This window comes from Pristiophorus japonicus, chromosome 23 (genome assembly GCF_044704955.1).
Source record: "Pristiophorus japonicus isolate sPriJap1 chromosome 23, sPriJap1.hap1, whole genome shotgun sequence".
NCBI classification, from domain to species: Eukaryota; Metazoa; Chordata; class Chondrichthyes; family Pristiophoridae; genus Pristiophorus; species Pristiophorus japonicus.
The window spans coordinates 54,733,471-54,758,419 of record NC_091999.1 but is presented as its reverse complement, the minus strand read 5'-3'; the positions used below and the strand labels follow the sequence as shown (position 1 = coordinate 54,758,419).

General features: G+C 44.2%; 1 protein-coding gene and 5 non-coding genes across 6 annotated transcripts; all 6 read right to left on the bottom strand.

The window, feature by feature from the left end:
* Positions 1-2,660: 2,660 nt before the first annotated feature.
* Positions 2,661-24,495, bottom strand: LOC139235547 (probable G-protein coupled receptor 139). Its single transcript, XM_070866606.1, has 2 exons — positions 24,396-24,495; positions 2,661-3,553 (listed from the first exon to the last, which is right to left on the bottom strand). Exons 1-2 carry the CDS (start codon positions 24,493-24,495, stop codon positions 2,661-2,663), a joined length of 993 nt encoding a protein of 330 aa, XP_070722707.1.
* trnal-uaa (transfer RNA leucine (anticodon UAA)) lies at positions 8,756-8,838 on the bottom strand. The gene has a single exon. It is a non-coding gene; the product is annotated as a tRNA-Leu (tRNA).
* On the bottom strand, positions 11,160-11,242 carry trnal-uaa (transfer RNA leucine (anticodon UAA)). Its single transcript has one exon. It is a non-coding gene; the product is annotated as a tRNA-Leu (tRNA).
* On the bottom strand, positions 13,565-13,647 carry trnal-uaa (transfer RNA leucine (anticodon UAA)). Its single transcript has one exon. It is a non-coding gene; the product is annotated as a tRNA-Leu (tRNA).
* On the bottom strand, positions 15,972-16,054 carry trnal-uaa (transfer RNA leucine (anticodon UAA)). Its single transcript has one exon. It is a non-coding gene; the product is annotated as a tRNA-Leu (tRNA).
* trnat-cgu (transfer RNA threonine (anticodon CGU)) lies at positions 21,922-22,004 on the bottom strand. The gene has a single exon. It is a non-coding gene; the product is annotated as a tRNA-Thr (tRNA).
* Positions 24,496-24,949: the final 454 nt, after the last annotated feature.

Genomic DNA, 24,949 nt, shown 5'->3' with positions numbered 1-24,949 from the left:
AAGTTCACAGTGTATATTTATACATTGAAGAAGTGCCAGTCAGTGCCTGGTAATCAGTTGGCCCAGTACATCACCATGTTTTCTCTAACACTTACCCTTCACGTTCCTATTTCACAGTCTCAGTGTATACATTCTTATCATTTCATTGGAACAGAGGCAGCTGGAATGGATAGGGGAGGTTCATCACATGTAAGACTGAAGAGTTGTTCTTCAAATTACAACAGGCAGATATTGCGATGTAAAAGTGCGTGCTGTTTACATTAATCAACGATTAATGCAACAGAACAACATTACGAAAAAGCTGCGACCGAGATGTAGTCCCACTTTTGTGTGTAGACACTTTACAGTTTTATTTTTCGGAGATTTCTAGCGAAATATTGTACAAACATTCTTTCAATTTCGCTAGAACTAACGATGGAGAATATATTTTCTTATATTTACTGTATCAGTAATGGAGCAATTATTCCTTGCCCGTTTAGGCTATTCCAAGTGAAAACAACGAGGGCCATTTTGTACATCCAAGTGAGCTGGCAGTGTTATGTTTAAGATTCGGGCCTGTAGCTCTCTCATTAATGGATACAGCTACTTGTGTTTAAAGTGGAGACAGCAAATTTGGTAAAAAGGAGAACGAAAGAGGGATAATAAAATTATAGCTTATCTCTGCTAGAGGCAAAGTAACAGTATTCCATTTTCGGGACACAACTCACTCGCTGCAGTTTCAATCTTTTTCCCTTTCCTGATGCAATGTCCAATCTCAGCTGTACGGACAAAGGACTGCGGCTGAGCGGTGGGCACTAGGAGGATAGAACAACGAAGCTGTTCTCATCTGGGAGCAGTAATGAACTTGTCTGTCCAACCTATCGGGAGGCTCCAAAGGGCGTTGCAGCGAGGGTTGACCAAAAGAGTGTGACATGCAGGAAGGTACCAAAGAACTTTACAACCAGGGAGGTTCCAAAGCGCTTTACACCCAGGGAGGTTCCAAAGGGCTTTACACCCAGAGACGTTCCAAAGTGCTTTACACCTAGAAAGGTTCCAAATGGCTTTACACCCAGGGAGGTTCAATGGAGCTTTACAGCGAGGGAGGTTCCAAAGTGCTTTACACCCAGAGATGTTCCAAAGATATTTACACCCAGGGAGTTTCCAAAGATATTTACACTCAGGGAGGTTCCAAAGTGTTTCATACCCAGTGAGGTTCCAAAGTGCTTCACACCCAGGGAGTTTCCAAAGAGATGTATCCCCAGGGAGGATCGAAAGTGTTTTACACGCAGGGAGCTTCCAAAGAGATTTATACCCAGGGAGTTTCCAAAGATATTTACACCCAGCAAGGTTCCAAAGTGTTTTACACCCGGAGGTTCCAAAGTGTTTCACAGCCAGGCAAGTTCCAAAGTGTTTTACACCAAGGGTGGTTCCAAAGTGTTTTCATGCAGAGAGGTTCCAAAGTGTTTTACAACCAGGGAGGTTCCAAAGAACATTACACCCAGGGAGGTTCCAAAGTGCATTACACCCAGGGAGGTTCCAAAGGGCATTACACCCAGGGAGGTTCCAAAGAGTATTACACCCAGGGAGGTTCCAAAGTGTTTTACACCCAGGGAGGTTCCAAAGTGTTTTACACCCAGGGAGGTTCCAAAGTGTTTTACTCCCAGGGAGGTTCCAAAGTGTTTTACACATAGGGAGGTTCCAAAGTGTTTTACACCCAGGGAGGTTCCAAAGAGCATTACACCCGGGATGGGGGGTGGTTCCAAAGTGTTTGACACCCACAGGGAGGTTTCAAAATGTTTTACACCCAAGGAGGTTCGAAGGCGATTTACACCCAGGGAGGTTCACTGGAGCTTTACACCCAGTGAGGTTCCAAAGTGTTTTACATCCAGGGAGGTTCCAAATTGTTTTTCTCCCAGGGAGGTTCCAAAGTATTTCAGACCCAGGGAGGATCCAAAAATTTTTACACCCAGGAAGGTTCCAAAGTGTTTTACTCCCAGGGAGGATCCAAGGCGATGTACTCCCAAGAAGGTTCCATGGAGCTTCACACCCAGGGAGGTTCCAAGGTGCTTTATATTGAAGTGTAGTCACTGTTGTAATGCAGGGAAACGTGGCAGCGGATTTGCACTCAGCAAAGTTCCACCTACCGAGAAATAAATACAGGCGCAGATAATCAGTTTTGGTGATATTTGTTGAGCGATAAGCATTGGTCAGGGCATCGGCAGAACATTTACTCACTTCTTGAAAATAATACACTCAGATCCTTGGCATCCACCTGAGAGGGAAGACGGAACCTCGGTTTAAAGTCTCACTTGAAAGACAGCACCATCTGACAAAGAAGCATTCCATCAGTACTGCACTGGCGGGTCAGCCTGTAATGGGACTTGAACCCACATTCTTCTAACTGAGGTGCAAGAGGGCTACCACGGCTGAGTGCATCCACCTCAAAAACCAAGTTATTCCTAAAGATACAACTGACTTACTGCACTAAGGTAAGTGTCAGCATCCATAGGACATGACGGGTCACTTGGAAATAAAATAAATCAGTTTACAACATTAAATTGGGTGATAAAGTGTATGTTTCCACTGTGGAGAATAGGAATGACCAGCGGGTTTGGAGAATTGGAACGAAAGACTACAGTGCAGAGCTTAATGGAGGTTGAGTGCTGGAATAGCTAGTTTCGTTATAGAAGTAATTTAACAACTAGATTCAATGGATATTTCAGCGCGTTCTTTAACTGCTGTCTGAAGTTACTCTGAGTCACTGTATAAATAAACGTGTTAGTGCAGCAGCTTAGGAGCTGAAGCATGTTTCCACTTTCCTGCAGAATAAATTTGGGGTCATTGAAATAATTATTGTTTTCAATTCGGACACAGAGAAAATTGATAACATACGTCAACCACAACAGGATGAAACTTCCCGAGATGGTGAAGAGTAAAATTATGGACTTTCGCCGGCTCTCCATCTCTGGATCACTCTGACTCGCTCCATTGTTTTGGGCCCGGAGTCTCCTGCGAACCCTACTAGCCCCTAGAATGTATCCGACGGTCACAGCATTGAGCAGTAACATCAGGAGGAACGGTGCACACGGGGTTAGAATACGGTCCAGCCAGGCAAACGCTGTCCAAGCGGGTGAAACATAAAAAGTAAGTTTTATGTTGCAGTACCAGGCCACCTTATTAATAGTAAATAATGGCTCATACGTGAAGTAGAAAGGGATGTTTTTTAAAGAACTCAGGGCACAGACCGCTCCTATCACCACAGCCGCCGTTGTCTCGGTGCAGTATTTTGTTTTCAGCTTCTGGCAACAAATGGCCACAAATCGATCAAAGGTGAACGCGACCGTTAACCAGACAGAACTGTCTCTTGATGAATAAATGAGCACAGTGCTGATGCTGCACGCTGGTGTGGTGGACAGAATGCTATTCCGGAAATAGATACCACCAATTCTATTCAATATCACAGCGGTGATAATGACCAGGAGATCGGTCACCGCCATGAACACCAGGTACCGAGTGATACACCTGGAGAGACCGCACCTTCCTCGGGACAGGATCACAATCGCCGCGATGTTCGCTGCAAAAAGGAGCAAAATGGAAATTACACATCAGACTACCATCATAAGAACATAAGCATATATGAAATAGGAGCAGGAGTAGGCAATTTGCCTCCGACCGCACCCCCCTCCCCCGGGCCTGCTCCGCCATTTAATAAGATCATGGCTGATTTGATCATGGATCAGCTCCACTTCCTTGCCCAACCCCCCGAAACCTTCTTTCACTTATCGCTCAAAAATCTGTTTATCTCCGCCTTAATTATCTTCAGTGACCCAGCCTCCATAGCCATTCAAAGTATTAGTTTGACTGGACTTGGTTTCTGAGTTCATTACCTGATCAGTTGATGGAAACCAATCAATTTGCCAGATCAGCAGAGTTTACTAAATACGGAACAATATGGAATCGCAGGTAAAGCGTTTTGCTCGATAGACTTGAAGCTATAATCGCCTGAACTCGGCACAAAAAGAGAAGGAGAGCGAAACTGACCATAGTAAAGAACAGACATAAACTAATAGTTAATGAATAATTTATCCCAACATTAAATATGACAAGCTAAACATAATGTCACCTTGAAAATTGATGGTAGAAAGAGTGCGATCGACTCCTATTTACACCTCAGGACAATCGTAAAATTCCCATATGGAATGACTCCATATTACGATTGTTGCTATCTGGTTAATGGAGCAGCCATTCTGCTAATGGGTGGTTAAAAAAGGCAATGAGATCATTGACCAGCAAACTGCACCTTTGTGATATTGTTTGAGGGACAAATGTTGGTCAGGGCACAACTCCCAGCACTCGGTCCAGTTGTTCCTTGACCATTAGACAGTGTCATGGTATCCAGTATCACTGTAATGGCGGCACTGCAGAGAACCTGTCAGTGACAACTGGGTTGAGCCTATAAACTGCAGGATAAGTGGTGAGTAAGCGTTGTATGGGATCCACTCAGTGAGAGCCAGAGGTGAGTCCATAACCTGTGAGATAGAAGGTGAGGGAGCGTATAGTGTGAGCCACGTCTTGAGAGCTGGGGGTGAGTATATAAATTGCGCGATAAGTGGTGAGAGAGTGTTTAATCGGAGCCACTCAGTGAGAGCCGGGGGTGAGTCCATAACCTGTGGGATAGGTGGTGAGGGAGCGTTTAATGGGAGCCAGTCAGTGAGCGTCGGGTGCGAGTACATAATCTGTGGGATTGGTGGTGAGGGTGCATTTAATGTGAAGCACTCAGTGAGAGCCGGGGGTGAGCCTATAAACTGTGGGATAGCTGGTGAGGGAGCGTATAGTGTGAGCCACTCCATGAGAGCCGAGGTGAGTCTATAAACTGCGGGATAGGTGGTGAGGGAGAGTTTAATGGGAGTCACTCAATGAGTGCCGGGGGTGAGTCTATAAAATGCGGGACAAGTGGTGAGGGAGCATTTAGTGTGAGCCACTCAGTGAGAGCTGGTGGTGAGTCTATAACCCATTGGACAGGTGGTGAGGGAGCGTTTAATGGGAACCACTCAGTGAGAGCCGGGGGTGAGCCTATAAACTGTGGGATAGGTGGTGAGGGAGCATATAGTGTGAGCCACTCCATGAGAGCTGAGGTGAGTCTATAAACTGCGGGATAGGTGGTGAGGGAGCGTTTAGTCTCAGCCAGTCAGTGAGAGCTGGGGGTGAGTCTATAACCCATTGGATAGGTGGTAAGGGCACGTTTAATGGGAGCCATTCAGTGACCGCCGGTGGTGAGTTTATAACCTGATGAATACTTGATGAGGGTGCGTTTAATGGGAGCCACTCAGTGAGAGCCGTGGTCAGTCTATAATATGCGTGATACGTGTTCAGGGAGCGTTTAACATGAGCCACTCAGTGACAGCCGGGGGTGTGTCCATAACCTGTGGGTTAGGTGGTGAGGGAGCGTTTAATGGGAGCTACTCAATGACAGCCAGGGATGAGTCTATAACCTACGGGATAGGTGGTGAGGGAGTGTTTAATGGGAACCACTCAGTGAGAACCGGGGGTGAGTCTGTAACTTGTGGCATAGGTGGTCAGGGAGCGTATAGTGTAAGCACTTCTTGAGAGCCGGGGATGAGCCTATAAACTGCGGGATAGGTGGTGAGGGAGCGTATAGTGTAAGCTACTCCTTGAGAGCCGGGGGTGAGCCTATAAACTGCGGGATAGGTGGTGAGGGAGCGTTTAATGAGAGCCACTTAATGAGAGCTGGGGGTGAGTCCATAACCTGTGGGATAGAAGGTGATGGAGAGTATTGTGTGAGCCACTCCGTGAGAGCCGTGGGTGAGTCCATAACCTGTGGGATAGGTGGTGAGGGAGTGTTTAATGGGAGCCACTCAATGAGAGCCAGGGGTGAGTCCATAACTTGAGGGATAGGTAGTGAGGGAGCGTTTAGTGTGAGCCAGTCAGTGAGCGCCGGGTGTTAGTCCATAACTTGTGGGATAGGTAGTGAGGGAGCGTTTAGTGTGAGCCACTCAGTGAGAGCTGGGGGTGAGTCTATAACTCATTGGATAGGTGGTGAGGGAGCCTTTAATGTGAGTCATTCAGTGACAGCCGGGGGTGAGCTTATAACCTGCGGCATAGTTGGAGAAGGAGCGTTTAATGGGAGCCACTCAGTGAGAGCCGGGGTCTGTCTACAACCTGCGTGAAACGTGTTGAGGGAGCGTTTAATGGGAGCCACTAAGTGACAGTCGGGGATGAGCTTATAGCCTGCGGGATAGGTGGTGACGGAGTGTTTAATGGGAGCCACCCATTCAGAATCGGACATGCAACAAGAAGCAGATTGTAAAAGACACGTTAAATGTTGTGAATCATTTCAGAGGTGGTGGATGTGGACCATGCCACAAGGGATGATGAACGGTCGGGTTAAATTTGGATTTTGGCTCCCGGTTTGAAGATGGGATTAGGAGTTACACGGAAACATCATGGAGGAGCAAATGAGCCACTGGTTGACCGGCTCCAGTAAAATGACCAAGGGGTTGCTCCAATCTGAAGTAGGAGGCCGAGGGCCAAGCAGAGAATGATACAGCACAGAAGTAAACCATTCGGCCCATCGTGCCTGTGCAGGCTCTTTGACAGAGCTATCGCCTGTTCTCCTCTCGGAACCGTGCTATTTCCACCTTAGAGTACTTATCGAATTCCCTTTAGAAAGTTACTATTGAATCTGCCTCCACCACCCTTTCAAGCATTGCATTCCAGATCACAACAACACGCTGCATCAAAAATGATTCCTCCTGATTCAGTCAAGAATGCTGCCACTGAACCAAAGCTGAGACAAAGGTTCACAGCCATATTTCTTTCCCCAAGTCTTTTTTTTAAGTTCCAGGACATACCAAATTCATGGTGATGATTTCCACAGACAGTTGCACATACACATAGACATTTTTATAGATAGACAGACACAGAGACACACACACAAAAATGTACACGCACCAACGGACATGCACAGATGCCTTAGACATCTCGAGGGATAGACAGACTGAATCACTGTCACAACTTTGGCTGATTTTTGTGATTTACTATCCGTATGAATCGTGAATATTGCAGATTAATGAAAGAAAGAAAACAGCGGCGGTATTGAAAGGTGTGGGACGTTGTTCCGTCTATCTCAGAATCAGTTTTGCAGGGACCTGGTTAAATTGTCAAACAGAATGAAATATGCTGAGAAACGGAGTCGGCAGGATTCAAATCTATGCGGGGAAACCCGAATGGATTTTTAATCTATGGCCTTAACAACTGGGCCACGACGACTGGCTCGCTGTCTTTTTAAATGTTACTCAGTTAAAACTCAACCATCCATCTCTGTGCAGCAGACGGCCACAGAATCGTGAAAAAGTCACCGTTTGCTAAAAATCTGGAAGAGGCTGTATTTTTGCTGCACAATATTGCCCTGGAACTTTTTAAAATGTATCTATACCAAGAAACAGAAGCAAAATTCTGCCTTTTGTAAAATGCAGCCTCCCCGTTAGGCAATTGAACAGTGGTCTCCCGTGTGAAGGTGGGGATATTCACCACTTTCCCACGAGGAATTGATGCGCATGGATTTTGTCAAAAGCAATATTCGAGCTGTGAATAGAACTGGACACCATGAGAAGTCGACAGACACATTGCGAGACAGAGACAAACCGACAAACAGGGAGAGACAGACAGCGAGATCGAGACAACGAGAGACAGCAAGTGTGAGACTGAAAACGAGAGGCAGACTGAGGGAGAAAAAGACTCTCAAACACATACATCTAAAGAGATCTGTGTGTGTGATCTATAAAGAGAAAGAGGGAAAGAGTGAGAGAAAGACAATCATAAAGAAAGTGACAAGGAGAGAGACAAATGGAGAGAGAGAGCGACATTTAGACAGAGAGACAAAGAAATAAAAAGAAAATGTTGGAAATTCTCAGCACGTTAGAGACAGGAAGTAACAGCGACAGGCAAAGAGACACAGGCAGGCAGAGACATAGATAGACAGAGATGATGGGAAAGAGTGAGACAGTGAGACAGAGACTGAATGAATCCCAATTGGAACACAACTGGACACCGTGAGAAAGAGACAGGCACATTGAGAGACAGAGACAAACAGCAAAACAGGGAGAAACTGACAGCGAGGTAGAGACAGAGAGAGACAGAAAGTTTGAGACTGAGAGTTAGGGTCAGACTGAGTGAGGCAAAGACTCAAACACATACATATACAGAGATGTGTTTGTGTGATTTATGAAGAGAGGGAGGGAAAGAGTGAGAGAAAGACAGGGACAAGGAGAGCGACAAAGAGGGAGACAGATAGAGAGAAAGATAAATAGAGAGAGAGAGACATCGAGACAACAACAGAAAATGATGGAAATACTCATCAGGTTAGAGACAGGGACGAGCAGAGACAGGCAAAGACAGAGATGATGGGAAAGAACGAGGCAGTCAGACAGAGAGTATGACAGAATCCCATTGGAACAGAACTGGATACCGTGTGAAGGAGACAGATTGAGAGACAGAGACAAACAGAGAAACAGGGACAGACAGAGTGAATCAGAGAGAGGCAGACTGAGAGAGTCAAAGACTCAAACACACAAATACATATACAGCTCTCTAAAGACAGAGCGAGAGGCAGAGACTGAGCGATACAGATACATTTCACAATTTCATTTCATTATCTGCTCAGATTGTCGCCGAGCTGCAGAAAAATGCAAATGCAACAGATGATAATCAGTTATCACTGAGCAGAATGGGAGATATCACTGTTTAATTAAGTAATTACCAGGAGTGGGGTTCGAACCCACGCGGGTATAAACCCATTGGATCTTAAGCCCAACGCCTTAACCACTCAGCCATCCTGGTGCCGTCAGCGATTGGATTCTGTCTATGTGAGAATCTGGGCTTCAACTCCACCTCCACAGACACACACAAACACATCGGGTTTCAGGGAGTATTTGCGAACATTTTTCGGAATATTGACACGGGGGCAACTCTCCTATTCTTTTTCGAGTAATGCTCTGGGACCTCTCACAACCACCCGAGTGCGTAGACGGAGCTTCAATTTAACATTTCATCCGAAAGTCAACAGTTTCAACAATGCAAAATTCCCCAAATGCTGCAGTTGAGTGTTAGCCAAGATTATATGCTCAAGTCTCAAGAGTGCGACTTGAACACACAAACTCCTGATTCAGTCAAGAATGCTGCCACTGAACCAAAGCTGAGACAAAAGTTCACAGCCATATTACTTTCCCAATTATTTTTTTTAAGTTCCAGGACATACCAAATTCATGGTGATGATTTCCACAGACAGTTGCACATACACATAGACATTTTTACAGATAGACAGACACAGAGACACACACACAAAAATTTACACGCACCAACGGACATGCACAGATGCCTTAGACATCTCGAGGGATAGACAGGCTGAATCACTGTCGCAACTTTGGCTGATTTCTGCGATTTTCTATCCGTATGTATCGTGAATATTGCAGATTAATGAAAGAAAGAAAATAGCGGCGGCATTGAAAGGTGTGGGACGTTGTTCCGTCTATCTCAGAATCAGTTTTGCAGGGACCTGGTTAAATTGTCAAACAGAATGAAATATGCTGAGAAACGGAGTCGGCAGGATTCAAATCTATGCAGGGAAACCCGAATGGATTTTTAGTCTATGGCCTTAACCAATGGGCCACGACTACTGGCTCGCTGCCTTTTTTAATGTTACTCAGTTATAACTCAACCATCCATCTCTGTGCAGCAGACGGCCACAGAATAGTGAAAAAGTCACCGTTTGCTAAAAATCTGTAAGAGGCTGTATTTTTGCTGCACTATATTGCCCTGGAACTTTTTAAAATGTATCTATACCAAGAAACAGAATCAAAATTCTGCCTTTTGTAAAATGCAGCCTCCCCGTTAGGGAATTGAACAGCGGTCTCCCGTGTGACAGGCGGGAATATTCACCACTTTCCCACGAGAAATTGATGCGCATGGGTTTTGTCAAAGCAATATTCGAGCTGTGAATAGAACTGGACACCATGAGAAGTCGACAGACACATTGCGAGACAGAGACAAACCGACAAACAGGGAGAGACAGACAGCGAGATCGAGACAATGAGAGACAGCAAGTGTGAGACTGAAAACGAGAGGCAGACTGAGTGAGAAAAAGACTCTCAAACACATACATCTAAAGAGATCTGTGTGTGTGATCTATAAAGAGAAAGAGGGAAAGAGTGAGAGAAAGACAATCATAAAGAAAGTGACAAGGAGAGAGACAGATGGAGAGAGAGCGACAGATAGACAGAGAGACAAAGAAATAAAAAGAAAATGTTGGAAATTCTCAGCAGGTTAGAGACAGGAAGTACCAGCGACAGGCAAAGAGAGACAGGCAGGCAGAGACATAGATAGACAGAGATGACGGGAAAGAGTGAAACAGTCAGGCAGAGACTGAGAGAATCCCATTGGAACACAACTGGACACCGTGAGAAAGAGACAGGCTCATTGAGAGACAGAGAGGCAAACAGCAAAACAGGGAGAAACTGACAGCGAGGTAGAGACAGAGAGAGACAGAAAGTTTGAGACTGAGAGTTAGGATCAGACTGAGTGAGGCAAAGACTCAAACACATACATATACAGAGATGTGTTTGTCTGATTTATAAAGAGAGGGAGGGAAAGAGTGAGAGAAAGACAGGGACAAGGAGAGAGACAAAGAGGGAGACAGATAGAGAGAAAGATCAATAGAGAGAGAGAGACATCGAGACAAAAATAGAAAATTATGGAAATACTCATCAGGTTAGAGACAGGGACGAGCAGAGACAGGCAAAGACAGAGATGATGGGAAAGAACGAGGCAGTCAGACAGAGAGTATGACAGAATCCCATTGGAACAGAACTGGATACCGTGTGAAGGAGACAGATTGAGAGACAGAGACAAACAGAGAAACAGGGACAGACAGAGTGAATCAGAGAGAGGCAGACTGAGAGAGACAAAGACTCAAACACACAAATACATATACAGCTCTCTGAAGACAGAGCGAGAGGCAGAGACTGAGCGATACAGATACATTTCACAATTTCATTTCATTATCTGCTCAGATTGTCAATGAGCTGCAGAAAAATGCAAATGCAACAGGGTAAAATCAGTTATCACTGAGCAGAATGGGAAAAATCACTGTTTAATTAAGTAATTACCAGGAGTGGGGTTCGAACCCACGCGGGTATAAACCCATTGGATCTTAAGCCCAACGCCTTAACCACTCGGCCATCCTCGTGCCGTCAGCGATTGGATTCTGTCTATGTGAGAATCTGGGCTTCAACTCCACCTCCACAGACACACACAAACACATCGGGTTTCAGGGAGTATTTGCGAACATTTTTCGGAATATTGACACGGGGGCAACTCTTCTCTTCTTTTTCGAGTAATGCTCTGGGAACTCTCACAACCACCCAAGTGCGTAGACGGAGCTTCAATTTAACATTTCATCCGAAAGTCAACAGTTTCAACAATGCAAAATTCCCCAAATGCTGCAGTTGAGTGTTAGCCAAGATTATATGCTCAAGTCTCAAGAGTGCGACTTGAACACACAAACTCCTGATTCAGTCAAGAATGCTGCCACTGAACCAAAGCTGAGACAAAAGTTCACAGCCATATTACTTTCCCAATTATTTTTTTTTAAGTTCCAGGACATACCAAATTCATGGTGATGATTTCCACAGACAGTTGCACATACACATAGACATTTTTACAGATAGACAGACACAGAGACACACACACAAAAATTTACACGCACCAACGGACATGCACAGATGCCTTAGACATCTCGAGGGATAGACAGGCTGAATCACTGTCGCAACTTTGGCTGATTTTTGCGATTTTCTATCCGTATGTATCGTGCATATTGCAGATTAATGAAAGAAAGAAAATAGCAGCGGCATTGAAAGGTGTGGGACGTTGTTCCGTCTATCTCAGAATCAATTTTGCAGGGACCTGGTTAAATTGTCAAACAGAATGAAATATGCTGAGAAACGGAGTCGGCAGGATTCAAATCTATGCAGGGAAACCTGAATGGATTTTTAGTCTATGGCCTTAACCAATGGGCCACGACTACTGGCTCGCTGCCTTTTTTAATGTTACTCAGTTAAAACTCAACCATCCATCTCTGTGCAGCAGACGGCCACAGAATAGTGAAAAAGTCACCGTTTGCTAAAAATCTGGAAGAGGCTGTATTTTTGCTGCACTATATTGCTCTGGAATTTTTTAAAATGTATCTATACCAAGAAACAGAAGCAAAATTCTGCCTTTTGTAAAATGCAGCCTCCCCGTTAGGGAATTGAACAGTGGTCTCCCGTGTGACAGGCGGGGATATTCATCACTTTCCCACGAGAAATTGATGCGCATGGGTTTTGTCAAAGCAATATTCGAGCTGTGAATAGAACTGGACACCATTAGAAGTCGACAGACACATTGCGAGACAGAGACAAACCGACAAACAGGGAGAGACAGACAGCGAGATCGAGACAATGAGGGACAGCAAGTGTGAGACTGAAAACGAGAGGCAGACTGAGTGAGAAAAAGACTCTCAAACACATACATCTAAAGAGATCTGTGTGTGTGATCTATAAAGAGAAAGAGGAAAAGAGTGAGAGAAAGACAATCATAAAGAAAGTGACAAGGAGAGAGACAGATGGAGAGAGAGCGACAGATAGACAGAGAGACAAAGAAATAAAAAGAAAATGTTGGTAATTCTCAGCAGGTTAGAGACAGGAAGTACCAGCGACAGGCAAAGAGAGACAGGCAGGCAGAGACATAGATAGACAGAGATGACGGGAAAGAGTGAAACAGTCAGAGAGAGACTGAGAGAATCCCATTGGAACACAACTGGACACCGTGAGAAAGAGACAGGCACATTGAGAGACAGAGAGGCAAACAGCAAAACAGGGAGAAACTGACAGCGAGGTAGAGACAGAGAGAGACAGAAAGTTTGAGACTGAGAGTTAGGGTCAGACTGAGTGAGGCAAAGACTCAAACACATACATATACAGAGACGTGTTTGTCTGATTTATAAAGAGAGGGAGGGAAAGAGTGAGAGAAAGACAGGGACAAGGAGAGAGACAAAGAGGGAGACAGATAGAGAGAAAGATCAATAGAGAGAGAGAGACATCGAGACAAAAATAGAAAATTATGGAAATACTCATCAGGTTAGAGACAGGGACGAGCAGAGACAGGCAAAGACAGAGATGATGGGAAAGAACGAGACAGTCAGACAGAGAGTATGACAGAATCCCATTGGAACAGAACTGGATACCGTGTGAAGGAGACAGATTGAGAGACAGAAACAAACAGAGAAACAGGGACAGACAGAGTGAATCAGAGAGAGGCAGACTGAGAGAGACAAAGACTCAAACACACAAATACATATACAGCTCTCTGAAGACAGAGCGAGAGGCAGAGACTGAGCGATACAGATACATTTCACAATTTCATTTCATTATCTGCTCAGATTGTCAATGAGCTGCAGAAAAATGCAAATGCAACAGGTGAAAATCAGTTATCACTGAGCAGAATGGGAAAAATCACTGTTTAATTAAGTAATTACCAGGAGTGGGGTTCGAACCCACGCGGGTATAAACCCATTGGATCTTAAGCCCAACGCCTTAACCACTCGGCCATCCTGGTGCCGTCAGCGATTGGATTCTGTCTATGTGAGAATCTGGGCTTCAACTCCACCTCCACAGACACACACAAACACATCGGGTTTCAGGGAGTATTTGCGAACATTTTTCGGAATATTGACACGGGGGCAACTCTTCTCTTCTTTTTCGAGTAATGCTCTGGGAACTCTCACAACCACCCAAGTGCGTAGACGGAGCTTCAATTTAACATTTCATCCGAAAGTCAACAGTTTCAACAATGCAAAATTTCCCAAATGCTGCAGTTGAGTGTTAGCCAAGATTATATGCTCAAGTCTCAAGAGTGCGACTTGAACACACAAACTCCTGATTCAGTCAAGAATGCTGCCACTGAACCAAAGCTGAGACAAAAGTTCACAGCCATATTACTTTCCCAATTATTTTTTTTTAAGTTCCAGGACATACCAAATTCATGGTGATGATTTCCACAGACAGTTGCACATACACATAGACATTTTTACAGATAGACAGACACAGAGACACAAACACAAAAATTTACACGCACCAACGGACATGCACAGATGCCTTAGACATCTCGAGGGATAGACAGGCTGAATCACTGTCGCAACTTTGGCTGATTTTTGCGATTTTCTATCCGTATGTATCGTGAATATTGCAGATTAATGAAAGAAAGAAAATAGCGGCGGCATTGAAAGGTGTGGGACGTTGTTCCGTCTATCTCAGAATCAGTTTTGCAGGGACCTGGTTAAATTGTCAAACAGAATGAAATATGCTGAGAAACGGAGATAGGCAGGATTCAAATCTATGCAGGGAAACCCGAATGGATTTTTAGTCTATGGCCTTAACCAATGGGCCACGACTACTGGCTCGCTGCCCTTTTTAATGTTACTCAGTTAAAACTCAACCATCCATCTCTGTGCATGGACGGCCACAGACTCGTGAAAAAGTCACCGTTTGCTAAAAATCTGGAAGAGGCTGTATTTTTGCTGCTCTATATTGCCCTGGAACTTTTTAAAATGAATCTATACCAAGAAACAGAAGCAAAATTCTGCCTTTTGTAAAATGCAGCCTCCCCGTTAGGGAATTGAACCGTGGTCTCCCGTCTGACAGGCGGGGTTATTCACCACTTTCCCACGAGAAATTGATGCGCATGGATTTTGTCAAAGCAATATTCGAGCTGTGAATAGAACTGAACACTATTAGAAGTCGACAGACACATTGCGAGACAGCGACAAACCGACAAACAGGGAGAGACAGACAGCGAGATCGAGACAATGAGAGACAGCATGTGTGAGACTGAAAACGAGAAGCAGACTGAGTGAGAAAAAGACTCTCAAACACATACATCTAAAGAGATCTGTGTGTGTGATCTATAAAGTGAAAGAGGGAAAGAGTGAGAGAAAGACAATCATAAAGAAAGTGACAAGGAGAGAGACAGATGGAGAGAGAGAGCGACAGATAGACAGAGAGACAAAGAAATAAAAGGAAAATGTTGGAAATTCTCAGCAGGTTAGAGACAGGAAGTAACAGCGACAGGCAAAAAGAGACAGGCAGGCAGAGACATAGATAGACAGAGATGATGGGAAAGAGTGAAACAGTCAGACAGAGACTGAGAGAATCTCATTGGAACACAACTGGACACCGTGAGAAAGAGACAGGCACATTGAGAGACAGAGAGTCAAACAGCAAAACAGGGAGAAACTGACAGCGAGGTAGAGACAGAGAGAGACAGAAAGTTTGAGACTGAGAGTTAGGGTCAGACTGAGTGAGGCAAAGACTCAAACACATACATATACAGAGATGTGTTTGTCTGATTTATAAAGAGAGGGAGGGAAAGAGTGAGAGAAAGACAGGGACAAGGAGAGAGACAAAGAGGGAGACAGATAGAGAGAAAGATAAATAGAGAGAGAGAGACATCGAGACAAAAATAGAAAATGATGGAAATACTCATCAGGTTAGAGACAGGGACGAGCAGAGACAGGCAAAGACAGAGATGATGGAAAAGAACGAGACAGTCAGATAGAGAGTATGACAGAATCCCATTGGAACAGAACTGGATACCGTGTGAAGGAGACAGATTGAGAGACAGAGACAAACAGAGAAACAGGGACAGACAGAGTGAATCAGAGAGAGGCAGACTGAGAGAGACAAAGACTCAAACACACAAATACATATACAGCTCTCTAAAGACAGAGCGAGAGGCAGAGACTGAGCGATACAGATACATTTCACAATTTCATTTCATTATCTGCTCAGATTGTCAATGAGCTACAGAAAAATGCAAATGCAACAGATCAAAATCAGTTATCACTGAGCAGAAAGGGAAAAATTACTGTTTAATTAAGTAATTACCAGGAGTGGGGTTCGAACCCACGCGGGTATAAACCCATTGGATCTTAATCCCAACGCCTTAACCACTCGGCCATTCTGGTGCTGTCAGCGATTAGATTCTGTCTATGTGAGAATCTGGGCTTCAACTCCACCTCCACAGACACACACAAACACATCGGGTTTCAGGGAGTATTTCCGAACATTTTTCGGAATATTGATACGGGGACAACTCTCCTATTCTTTTTCGAGCAATGCTCTGGGACCTCTCACAACCACCCGATTGCGCAGACGGAGCTTCAATTTAAGATTTCATCCGAAAGTCAACAGTTTCAACAATGCAAAATTCCCCAAATGCTGCAGTTGAGTGTTAGCCAAGATTTTATGCTCAAGTCTCAGGAGTGCGACTTGAACACACAAACTCCTGATTCAGTCAAGAATGCTGCCACTGAACCAAAGCTGAGACAAAAGTTCACAGCCATATTACTTTCCCAATTATTTTTTTTTAAGTTCCAGGACATACCAAATTCATGGTGATGATTTCCACAGACAGTTGCACATACACATAGACATTTTTACAGATAGACATACACAGAGACACACACACAAAAATTTACACGCACCAACGGACATGCACACATGCCTTAGACATCTCGAGGGATAGACTGGCTGAATCACTGTCGCAACTTTGGCTGATTTTTGCGATTTTCTATCCGTATGTATCGTGAATATTGCAGATTAATGAAAGAAGGAAAATAGCGGCGGCATTGAAAGGTGTGGGACGTTGTTCCGTTTATCTCAGAATGTGTTTTGCAGGGACCTGGTTAAATTGTCAAACAGAATGAAATATGCTGAGAAACGGAGTCGGCAGGATTCAAATCTATGCAGGGAAACCCGAAAGGATTTTTAGTCTATGGCCTTAACCAATGGGCCACGACTACTGGCTCGCTGCCTTTTTTAAAGTTACTCAGTTAAAACTCAACCATCCATCTCTGTGCAGCAGACGGCCACAGACTCGTGAAAAAGTCACCGTTTGCTAAAAATCTGGAAGAGGCTGTATTTTTGCTGCTCTATATTGCCCTGGAACTTTTTAAAATGAATCTATACCAAGAAACAGAAGCAAAATTCTGCCTTTTGTAAAATGCAGCCTCCCCGTTAGGGAATTGAACCGTGGTCTCCCGTGTGACAGATGGGGATATTCACCACTTTCCCACGAGGTATTGATGCGCATGGGTTTTGTCAAAGCAATATTCGAGCTGTGAATAGAACTGGACACCATGAGAAGGCTATGGGACCTTTCACATCCACCCGAGTGTGCAGATGAAGCTTCAATTTAACATTTCATCCGAATGTCAACAGCTTCAACAATGCAAAATTCCCCAAGCACTGCATTTGAGTGTCAGCCAAGATGACGTGCTCAAGTCTCAGGAGTGCGACTGACACACACAACCTCCTGATTCAGTCGAGAATGGAGCCACTGAAAAAAAGCCGATACCAAAGATCACAACCGTATTATTTTCCCGAAGCTTTTTAAAATTTCCAGGACGCACCAAATTCATGGTGATGATTTCCATAGACAGTTGCACATACACAGAGACATGCATACAGACAGACATACACAGACACACACACACACAATAACCAAAAATATACACGCATCAACATAGAAACATAGAAACAAATAAATTAGTTGCAGGAGTAGGCCATTCGGCCCTTCGAGCCTGCACCATCATTCAATAAGATCATGGCTGATCATTCAACCTCAGTACCCCTTTCCTGCTTTCTCTCCATACCCCTTGATCCCTTTAGCCGTAAGGGCCATATCTAACTCCGTTTTGAATATATCTAACGATCTGGCCTCAACAACTTTCTGCGGTAGAGAATGCCAGAGTGAAGAAGTTTCTCCTCATTTCGGTCCTTAATACCTTACCACTTAATCTTACACTGTCATCCTTGGTTCTCGAATTCCACAGCAATGGGAACATTCTACCCGCCTCTAACCTGTCCAATCTCGTCAGAATTTTATATATTTCTATGGGAGCGCCTCTCATTCTTCTAAACTCCAGTGGATACCAGCCCAGTTGATCCAGTCTCTCCTCATATGTCAGTCCTACTATCCCGGGAACAAGCTGGTGAATCTTCGCTGTACTCCCTCAATAGCAAGGACGTCCTTCCTCAGATTGTGAGAACAAAACTAAACACAATATTCCAGGTGTGACCCCACCAAGGCTCTGTACAACTGCAGTCAGACCTCCCTGCTCCTGTACTCAAATCACCCAGCTATGAAGGCGAACATGCCATTTGCCTGCTTCACCGCCTGCTGCACCTGCGTGCCAACTTTCAATGACTGATGTACCATGACACCCAGATCAAGATATACACAGAGTGCCTTATACAAATAGATGGATAGACAGGCAGGTTCACTGTCGCTACTTTGGCTGGCTTTTTTTCCATCTATCTCAGAATCAGTTTTGCATGAACCTGGTTAAATTATCAAACAGAATGAAATATGCTGAGAAACGCAGTCGGCCGGAATCAAATCTGCACGGGGAAACCCGAATGGATTTTCAGTCCATCGTCTTAACCACTCGGCCACAACTACTGGTCCGCTGCCTCTTTAAATGTTACTCAGATAAAACTCAGTCATCCATTTCTGTGCAGCAGACGTTCACAGAATCCTGAAACAGTCTCCGTTTGCTAAAAATCTGGAAGTAGCAATCTGATCTTGCTGTATTTTTAATGTTCTATATACTCTGGAACTTTTTAACATGAGTCGATACCAAGAAACAAAAGTAAAACTTTGTATATTTGAAACAACTGCCTCCTCGTCGGCGAATTGAACCCCAGTCTCCCGCATGACCAGCAGGGATACTCACCACTATACTAACGAGGAACTGACAGTTAGTGTCTCTGTCAGACCTGGAATCGAGATGTGAACAGAACTGGACACCATGAGAAGCCGACCGACGTATTGAGAGACAGAGACAATCCGACAAACAGGGAGAGACAGACAACGAGATAGAGACAACGAGAGACAGAAAGTATGAGTCTGAGGCAGACTGAGTGAGAAAAAGACTCAAATACAAACATATACAGAGATGTGTGTGTGTGTGATTTATAAAGAAAGAGAGGGAAAGAGTGAGAGAAAGACAATGATAAAGACAGTGACAAGGAGAGAGACAGATAGCGAGAGAGAGATAGAGACAAAAAATGAAAATGATGGAAATACTTATCAGGTTAGAGACAGGGACGAACAGAGGCAGGCAAAGACATGGTCAGACAGAAATGATTGGAAAGAGAGAGCCAGTCAGACAAAGAGTCTGAGAGAATCCCATTGGGACAGACGTGGACACCGTGAGAAAGAGACAGATTGAGAGACAGAGACAAATCGAGAAACAGGGACAGATAGATTGAGACAAAGACTCAAACATACAAACGCATACACAGCTCTCGAAAGAGAGAGAGAGGCAGAGACCGAGCGACACAGATACATTTCACAATTTCATTTCATTATCGGCTCAGAGTGTCACATAGGTACAGAAAATTGCAGATTCAACAGATGAAAATCCGGTATCACTGATCGGAATGGGAGGAAATCCGTGTTAAATTAAAGAGATACCAGGAGTGGGGTACAAACCCACGCGGGAAAAGTACATTGAATTTTAAAGCCACCGCCTTAACCACGCGGCCATCCTGGTCCTGTCACAATCTGGATTCTGTCTCTGCGAGAATCTGGATTCAACCCCACTCCCTCAGACACACACATACACATCGTTTTTCAGTGAGCATTTACGAACATTTTTAGTAATATTGACACGGGGGCAACTCTCCTATTCTTTTTCGAGTCATGCTCTGGGATGTTTCACATCCATACGAGGGTGCAGACGGAGCTTCAATTTAACATTTCATCCGAACGTCAACAGCTTCAACAATGCAAAATTCCCCAAGTGCTGCACTAGAGTGTAGGCCAAGATTATATGCTTAAGTCTCAGGAGTGGGAATTGAACACACAAACTCCTGATTCAGTCGAGACTGCTGCCACTGCAACAAAGCCGATACCAAAGTTCACAACAGTATTACATTTCCCAATTCTTTTTTATAAGTTCCAGGACATACCAAATTCATGGTGGTGATTTCCACAGACAGTTACACGCACCAACGGAGATGCACCGATGCCTTTGACATATAGAAGGATAGGCAGTCTGAATCACTGTAGAAACTTTGACAGCTTTTTGCGTTTTTCTATCCGTATGTATCTTTAATATTGCAGATTAATAAAAATCAGAAAGAGAAGTCAGTGTTGAAAGGTGTGGGATGTTATTCCACCGATCTCAGGATCAGTTTTCGAGAGACATGGTTAAATTGTTAAATGCAATGAAAAATGCTGGGTATCGAAGTCTGCAGGATTCGAAACTGCATGGGGAAAACTCAATGGATTTCGAGTTCATCGCCTTAACCACTCGGCCACGACTAATGCATTTCTGCCTCCTTGAACGTTACGCAGAAACAACTCAGTCATCCATCTCTGTGCAGCAGACGGCCCAAGAATCATGAAAAAGTCTCCGTTTGCTCAAAATCAGGAAGAGGCAATCTCCTCTACCTGTATTTTTACAGTTCTATATTGCTCTGGAACTTTTTAATATGAATCTCTTCCAAGAAACAGAAGTAAAATTCAACATTTTGAAACAACTGCCTCCCCGTCGGGGAATTGATCCCCGGACTCCTCATGACCGGCGGGGATACTCAATACTATACAAACGAGAAACTGACGAGCATCAGTTCTGTCAGAGCAGGAATCGAGTTGTGAATAGAACTGGACACCATGAAAAGTCGACAGACACATTGAGACACAGAGGCAAACCGACAAACAGGGAGAGACAGACAGCGAGATAGAGACAACGAGAGACAGAAAGTGTGAGACTGAGAAGGAGAGGCAGACTGAGTGAGAAAAAGACTCAAACACATACATATACAGAGGTCTGTGTGTGTGATCTCTTAAGAGAGAGAGGGATAGAATGAGAGAAAGACAATGATAAATACAGTGACAAGGAGAGATACAGATAGAGAGAGAGAGATAGAGACAAAAGCAGAAAATGATGGAAACTCTTATCAGGTTAGAGACAGGGACTAACAGAGACAGACAAAGAGAGACAGACAGGCAGAGACATAGAAAGACAGAGATGATGGGAAAGAGTGAGACAGTCAGAAAGAGAGACTGGGAGAATCCGATTGGAACAGAACTGGACACCGTGAGAAAGAGAGAGACACATTGAGAAACAGAGACAAACAGGGAAACAGGGAGTGACAGAAAGTGAGATAGAGACAGAGAGAGACAGAAAGTTTGAGACTGAGACGGAGGGTCAGACTGAGTGAGACAAAGACTTGAAAACATACATACACATAGATGTGTTTGCGTGCTCCAAAAAGAGAGGGAGGCAAATAGTGATGGAATGAAAAGAAAAAGCCAGGGACAAAGAGAGAGACAAAGAGGGAGACAGATAGAGAAAAAGACAGATAGAGAGAGAGACAAAGAGGCAAAAACAGAAAATGATGGAAATACTCATCAGGTTAGAGGCAGGGAGTAATAGAGACAGGCAAAGACATGGACAGACAGAGATGATGGAAAGAGAGAGACAGTCAGACAGATAGTCTGAGAGAATCCCTTTGGAACAGAACTTGACATCGTGAGAAAGAGACAGATTGAGAGACAGAGACAAACAAAGTAAAAGGGACAGACAGAGTGAATCAGAGAGAGGCAGACTGAGAGAGACAAAGATTCAAATACACAAACACATACACAGCTCTCTAAAGGGAGAGAGAGGCAGAGACTTAGCGACACAGATACATTGCACAATTTCATTTCATTATCTGCTCAGAGTGTCACCGAGTTACAGAAAAATGCAAATGCAACAGATGAAATTCGGGTATCACTGAGCAGGATGGGAAAAAAATCTTTGTTTAATTAAGCAATCACCAGGAGTGGGATACGAACCCACGAGCGTAAAAACCCATTGGATCACGAGCCCAACGCCTTAACCTCTCGGCCATCCTGGTGCCGTCAGCAATTGGATTCTGTCTCTGTGAGAATCTGGGCTTCATCTCCACCCCCACAGCCACACACATGCACATCGGGTTTCAGGGACCATTTCCGATCATTTTTAGCAATATTGACACGGGGGCAACTCTCCTAATCTTTTTGAAGTAATGCTCTGGGACCTCTCACATCCACCCGAGTGCGCAGACGGAGCTTCAATTTAACATTTCATCCGAATGTCAACAGCTTCAACAATGCAAAATTCCCCAAGTCCTGCAGTTGAGTGTTAGCAAAGATTATATGCTCAAGTCTCAGGAGTGCGACTTGAACACACAAACTCCTGATTCAGTCGAGAATGCTGCCACTGAACCAAAGCTGAGACAAAAGTTCACAGCCGTATTACTTTCCCCAAGTCTTTTTTTTTAAGTTCCAGGACATACCAAGTTCACGGTGATGATTTCCACAGACAGTTGCACATACACAGAGACATATATACAGATAGACAGACACAGAGACACAGTCTATTCAATCTCTCCTCATATGTCAGTCCTGCCATCCCGGGAATCAGTCAGGTAAACCTTTGCTGCACTCCCTCAATAGCAACAAAGACCTTCCTCAGATTACGAGACCAAAACTGAACACAATATTCCAGGTGAGGTCTCACAAAGGTCCTGTACAACTGCAGTAAGACCTCCCTGCGCCGATACGCAAATCCCCTAGCTATGAAGGCAAACATACCATTTGCCTTCTTCACTGCCTGCTGGAACTGCATGCCAGCTTTCAATGACTGATGTACCATGACACCCAGGTCTCGTTGCAGCTCCCGTTTTCCAAATCTGCTGCCATACAGATAATATTCTGCCTTCGTGTTTTTGCCACTAAAGTGGATAACCTCATATTTATCCACATTATACTGCATCTGCCATGCATTTGCCCTCTCACCTAACCGGTCCAAGTCACCCTGCAGCCTGTTAGCGTCCTCCTCACAGCTCACACCGCCACCCTGTTAGTATCATCTGCAAACTTGAAGATATTACACTCAATTCCTTCATCTAAATCATTAATGTATATTGTAAATAGCTGGGATCCCAGCACTGAGCGCTGTGGCACCCCACTAGTCACTGCCTGCTTTTCTGAAAAGGACCGTTTATCCCGACTCTCTGCTTTCTGTCTGCCAACCAGTTCTCTATCCACGTCAGTACATTACCCCCAATACCATGTGCTTTAACTTTGCACACCAATACGTGAGTGGGACCTTGTTGAAAGCCTTTTGAAAGTCCAAATACACCACATCCACTGGTTGCCCTTGTCCATTATACTAGCTACATCCTCAAATAATTCCAGAAGTTTTGTCGAGCTTGATTTCCCATTCATATATTCATGCAGCTTGGACCGATCCTGTCACTGCTTTCCAAATGCGCTGCTATTTCATCTTTAATAAATTGATTCGTACATTTTCCCCACTACTGATGTCAGGCTAACCGGTCTGTAATTATCCGCTTTCTATCTCCCTCCTTTTTTAAAATGTGGTGTTACATTATTTACCCTTCAGTTCATATGAACTGATCTAGAGTCGATAGACTGTTCGAAAATGATCATCCGCTATTTCTAGGGCCACTTCCTTAAGTACTTTCCAATGCAGACTATCAGGCCCCGGGGATTTATCGGCCTTCAATCCCATCAATTTCCCGAACACAATTACCTGACTGATAAGGATTTCCTTCAGTTCCTCCTTCTCGCTAGATCCTTGGTGCCCTCGTATTTCTGGAAGGTTATGCGTTTCTTCCTTCGTGAAGACAGAACCAAAGTGATTGTTCAACTGGTCTACAATTGCCTTCTTCCCCATTATAAATTCACCTGAATCTGATTGCAAGGGACCTACGTTTGTCTTCTCTAATCTTTTTGTCTTCACATATCTATCGAACTTTATTATGTTCCCAGCAAGATTCCTCTCATAATCTATGTTCCCCCTCCTAATTAAACCCTTTGTCCTCCTCTGCCGAATTCTAAATTCCTTCCAGTCCTCAGGTTGAAGCTTTTTCTGGCCAATTTATATGCCTCTTCCCTGGATTTAACACTATCCTTAATTTCCTTTGTTAGCCACGGTTGAGCCACATTCCCCATTTTATTTTTAGTCCAGACAGGGAAATACAATTGTTGAAGTTCATCCATTTGATCTTTAAATGTTTGCCATGGCCTATCCACCTTCAACCCTTTAAGTATCATTCGCCAGTCTATTCTAGCAAATTCACGCCTCATACCATCGAAGTTATCTTTCCTTAAATTCAGGACCCTAGTCTCTCAATTAACTGTGTCACTCGCCACCTTAATAAAGAATTCTACCTTATTATGGTCACTCTTTCCCAAGGGGCCTCGCACAACAAGATTGCTAATTGGTCCTTTCTCATTACACATCACCCAGTCTAGGATGGCCAGCTCACTAGATGATCCCTCGATATACTGAGTGAGAAAACCATCCCGAATACGCTCGAGGAAATACACCTCCACCATATTGCTACCTGTTTGTTTAGCCCAATCTACATGTAAAGTAAAGTCGCCCTTGATAACAGCTGTATCTTTATGGCACGCATCCCTAATTTCTTGTTTGATGCTGTCCCCAACCTCACTACTACTGTCTGCTGATCTGTACACAACTCCACTTGCGTTTTCTTCCCTTTGGTATTCCGCAGCTCCACCCATTCATATTCCACATCATCCAAGCTAATGTCGTTCCTTACTATTGCCTTAATTTCCTCACTATTGCCCTAATTTCCTCTTTAACCAGCAACGCTACCCTACCACCTTTTCATTTCTGTCTATGCTTCCTGAATGTTGAATTCACAGCCTTGGTCACCCTGGAGCCATGTCTCCGTGATGTCAATTATTTCATATTCAGTAATTGCTGCTTGTGCAGTTAATTCGTCCAGCTTATTACAAATACTCCTCGCAATGAGGCACAGAGCCT